Source organism: Lycium ferocissimum, chromosome 3 (genome assembly GCF_029784015.1).
Source record: "Lycium ferocissimum isolate CSIRO_LF1 chromosome 3, AGI_CSIRO_Lferr_CH_V1, whole genome shotgun sequence".
In the NCBI taxonomy this organism is placed as follows: Eukaryota; Viridiplantae; Streptophyta; class Magnoliopsida; order Solanales; family Solanaceae; genus Lycium; species Lycium ferocissimum.
Window position 1 is genome coordinate 4313931 of NC_081344.1, and position 3839 is coordinate 4317769.

Genomic DNA, 3839 nt, shown 5'->3' on the forward strand with positions numbered 1-3839 from the left:
ATCAAAATTTTAAAAAAAAATTCGTAGCAAGTTTAAATTTCGCTATGCCCCCAGCGCATACACTTGTGAAGGAATTACCAAAAGTTATCCGGACCGCATATATGCGCCTTATAGGCGGAACTTAGCATAAGTAACATCTTGGTCCCGGCATAACTTTGATAATTCATTCAAAAGTTTATCTTAGGATCCGCATAAAAGTTTGCCCATTAAAAGTATTGCCCCCCTAGCATAACTTTGTGAAGGAATTACCAAAGTTATCTCTTGACATGATACTTATGCCTTATGTGCGGACTTGGCATAAGTATCCTGGTCGGCGGCATACCCCTCGATAATTAAAGTCACAAAGTTATGCCAGGTCCGGCATAAAAGTTTGCCCATTAAAGTATGCCCCCACAGCATAACTTTGTGAAGGAATTATCAAAGTTATCTGGACCCCTCTTTATACCTAATCTATATAAGGCATGAATATGCGGTCCGCATAAAATGTAATTCCTTAACAAAGTATCAAATTCCGGCATACACGCGACCCAAACCTTGTCTTGCGATTTTTTTTTTAATTTATCCCTTGAAAAAGGGGTTAACTTCGTAACCTCATTATTTACGCGCGAAAGCTCAAAGTTCTGTCTGAAGGGCAAAAATTAAAAGAAGCAATATGAGGGCGTAATTTAAAAAATTACAAATATGAAGGCGAAAATTTAAAGACCACCCCCAAAAGAAGGGCACTCGGCGCCAAAAAAATGTTTTATTAATCGGTAAGAATTTTTGGTCTTCTGAAGATGCGTTTTGCATCGTCGAAACTACTACTTTTATTCCTATAACGAAACGGAAGAATTTCATTTTTTTTTAAAAAAAGTTGGAGCTCTTTATGTGTATTAAGACATAAATTTTCCTCTGTATATGTAAAAAAAAAAAAAATAAGCGCCCTTCTTTCAAGTTTTTCTCTTGCTTTGTCCTTTTTCTTTTTAATTTTTCTCTCATACTTCATACCCGTTCATTTTCCACAATCAAATGTCACTTTCTGCTTCTCTAACTTACCAATGACGACAAAGATAGAAAATCAAAGAGACTCAGATGCCATAAAGAAGATGTAACATAAGAGACTCAAAGGTATAATAAAAGTAGGTAATAAAAGATGTTCACTACTAAATAAATTTATTATAAACAATATAAACTGAAACAAAAGTGAAAAGGGAAAAAACTGAGAAAAATAAATAAATAGGCATTACATATATAATGAAAACCACAGAAAAAATATACTCATGAATAAATAACTCATTTGTCAAAAATAGTACTACCTGATACATCAAGTTTAAATTAGTAGCCGATTTAATTAATTTGAGTTTGAGATTTTGTTGTTCTACTGACAGAATTTGTGACTATTCTAACTAATAATCTTTCCCTTTACCTGTTGTCCTTTAATTGTTTTGTCTTTTGACTATATGTTCTGGGGGGTTGTTTTCTATATCCGAGTAGGATAATTTTGCTTGTACCAAAAGAGGGATGTAGCAGCATCAAACATGAAATGAATATGGAGGTCCCTTTAAGGACAATCTCCTTAAGATAATTCGAGGGACAAAAATTTAAGACATAAAGAATTAAGTGATTCACAATAGGATTTAGGTAAAACAACGTTATAAAGATGAACATGCATACTAAAGCAAAATAAATGGCAGATATATTTATAAATAAATTAAAGAAAATATACCTTTTGAACATCTAATTTAATTTGATATACATAAAAAGCTCCACTTTTGCCATGTGCAACTGAGTTTCGTGAACATCATCTACATCCAAAATAGTTTGACGGATAATGCCTATCGGAATTGCTATATAAAAATAATGGAAGGGAATAGCAAAAGACAAAGTAATAACAATTGAGGCTGTTCAGCTTTCCGCAATGAAGAGTTGGAAAGATGGGAGTAATTAAGATTGAAACATCTGTTCTTACGTTTAAGATAAGATTAATACAGAATTTATGGTTGGAATAGTTAGTGCACTTTCAGTAAGTAATTTGAAGAATTTTATTGATGAGTAATTGAGTTTTAAAAATATGCTGAATGAAAAAAATGAAAAAAAAAAAGGCAAAAAAAGGAGAACAAAAACAAATAGAAATGGTGGTCGCTGGGGGTTCACATTCATGCATACGGGAAATTTTTATATTAGATATAGATTCAATGCAAATATATAGGGCCGGATGTGTTGGTACGGAAAATATTTTCTAAAAAATAGGTGGTTTTTTTTTGGTACTTGATAAATAAATAAAACATACTACATAAAAGGGCAGAGGTGGAAGTGTGTGTTGGGGGGGGGGGGGGGGGGGAGGATTAGGTGTCGGGGGTGGAGGTAGGAGTGTGGGTGCTTGGGGGTTGGAAGAGGGGGTCGGGGTGGGGAAGAGAGGCAAGGGGTGGGACCGGGGCAGGGGGTTGAGGGGCGGGCGCTTTGGGGTGTTGTGGGGGTTGGAGGGGGGGGGGGGGCATGGAGTGTGAGAGGTGGCGGTGGGTGGAGTGTTGGGTGGGAGAGGCAATCAGCGTAAGAAATGCGCCACTTACTGCGATGTAGTATTTGTTATTTTTATTTTCATTTAAAAATCATTTTTGTAAAATTTACGAAACTTATCTTTTTAAATTTTGACGAACCAAACATAAGAAAATTAGATATTCATATGTAACAAACACATTGATAGTCTAATTAAATTGGTAGCCACCGATTGAACATATTACATAACCTGAAACGGAGTTGGGAAATTGTAATGTGGTTTTCTCATAGTTTTTCATTATTCCAAATTTCCAATCATTGACATCAGAAAATTGAAAAATAAAAAGGAAGTTCTTTTATAACTCCAAATGCAATGCCAGATGGTCAAGAGAATTCTCATCAGCAATATTCTCTCAAGAACTGTTATAAATAATAGTACTAGCTAGCTCTTTTGTGTAGCTGTACAAAAAAAGCCAGAAAAAATGGATTCCCCAACAACAGCTAAAACCTTAAAGTACAAATCCTCTCAGAATCCTGCTATTCTTAGTGTAACAGAAAATCCTCTTCAGTACAGAGCCTTTGTCCAAAACCATATAGTACTAAAAGATGCATCTTTTTCCTCTTATCTCAAACCTGAAGAAAATAGTCCTGACGACTCCGAAATTAACGTGTTTGATGCGAAAAAATATTTCAGTGAAAGCAATGATTCCTCTCCAGAAGCTCAAAAAGACTTAGTCGTCGATCAATGCGAATTAGCTTCTGTTCAGCGACATTCATCAGTTTCTTCCGTAGATAATGGCTACGGAAGAAACTTTCGTGCCAATTCTTTTCATGCTACGCCAACAGCTTCATCTGAAGCTAGTTGGAATAGCCAAACTGGTCTATTATCAAATCCACCAGGTGCTATTAAAGTTTCATTAAGGAATATTAATCCTAACGAGAAAAAAGAGGTTCATTTAGTACTCGTAAATGGTTTTTCTGCAGAAAATGCCCTTGCACTGGGGAAAAATCGGTGCAAGTCGAGGAAACTAACTCGGAGCCAAGGACAGAAACTGGCTCTGAAAGCTTTGCTGTCAAACACAATCATAAGGTAGTACTTGAGAAAGCTACCAACATGTCTCAGAAAAATCAGACTGAAGTACAACAAAGAGCAGCAATTCTGAACTCAAATATACATCCTCAGAGGCGTCATCAGAAACTGCCATAAATAAAATTGGAACGATACAGAGAAGATTATCAGAGTCAGAAAGTACAATTGCCTGTCAACAACGCATGTTGAAAGCAATCAGTAAGGCCATTTACTGAGACTCCAGGTGGAGAGATTTTCATTTCCAATCTGAGCAATTCAACCGCGAAATTAAAAA

The 3839-nt window shown here is 35.7% G+C and overlaps 1 protein-coding gene across 1 annotated transcript; it reads left to right on the top strand.

Annotated features, from left to right (window-relative positions):
- The first annotated feature begins 2688 nt into the window (after positions 1–2688).
- On the top strand, positions 2689–3726 carry LOC132049356 (protein PHYTOCHROME KINASE SUBSTRATE 4-like). The gene is given in 2 exon segments (XM_059440114.1): positions 2689–3420; positions 3423–3726. Coding segments are annotated over 2 exon segments (723 nt in total). The 5' UTR covers positions 2689–2957; the 3' UTR covers positions 3683–3726.
- Positions 3727–3839: the final 113 nt, after the last annotated feature.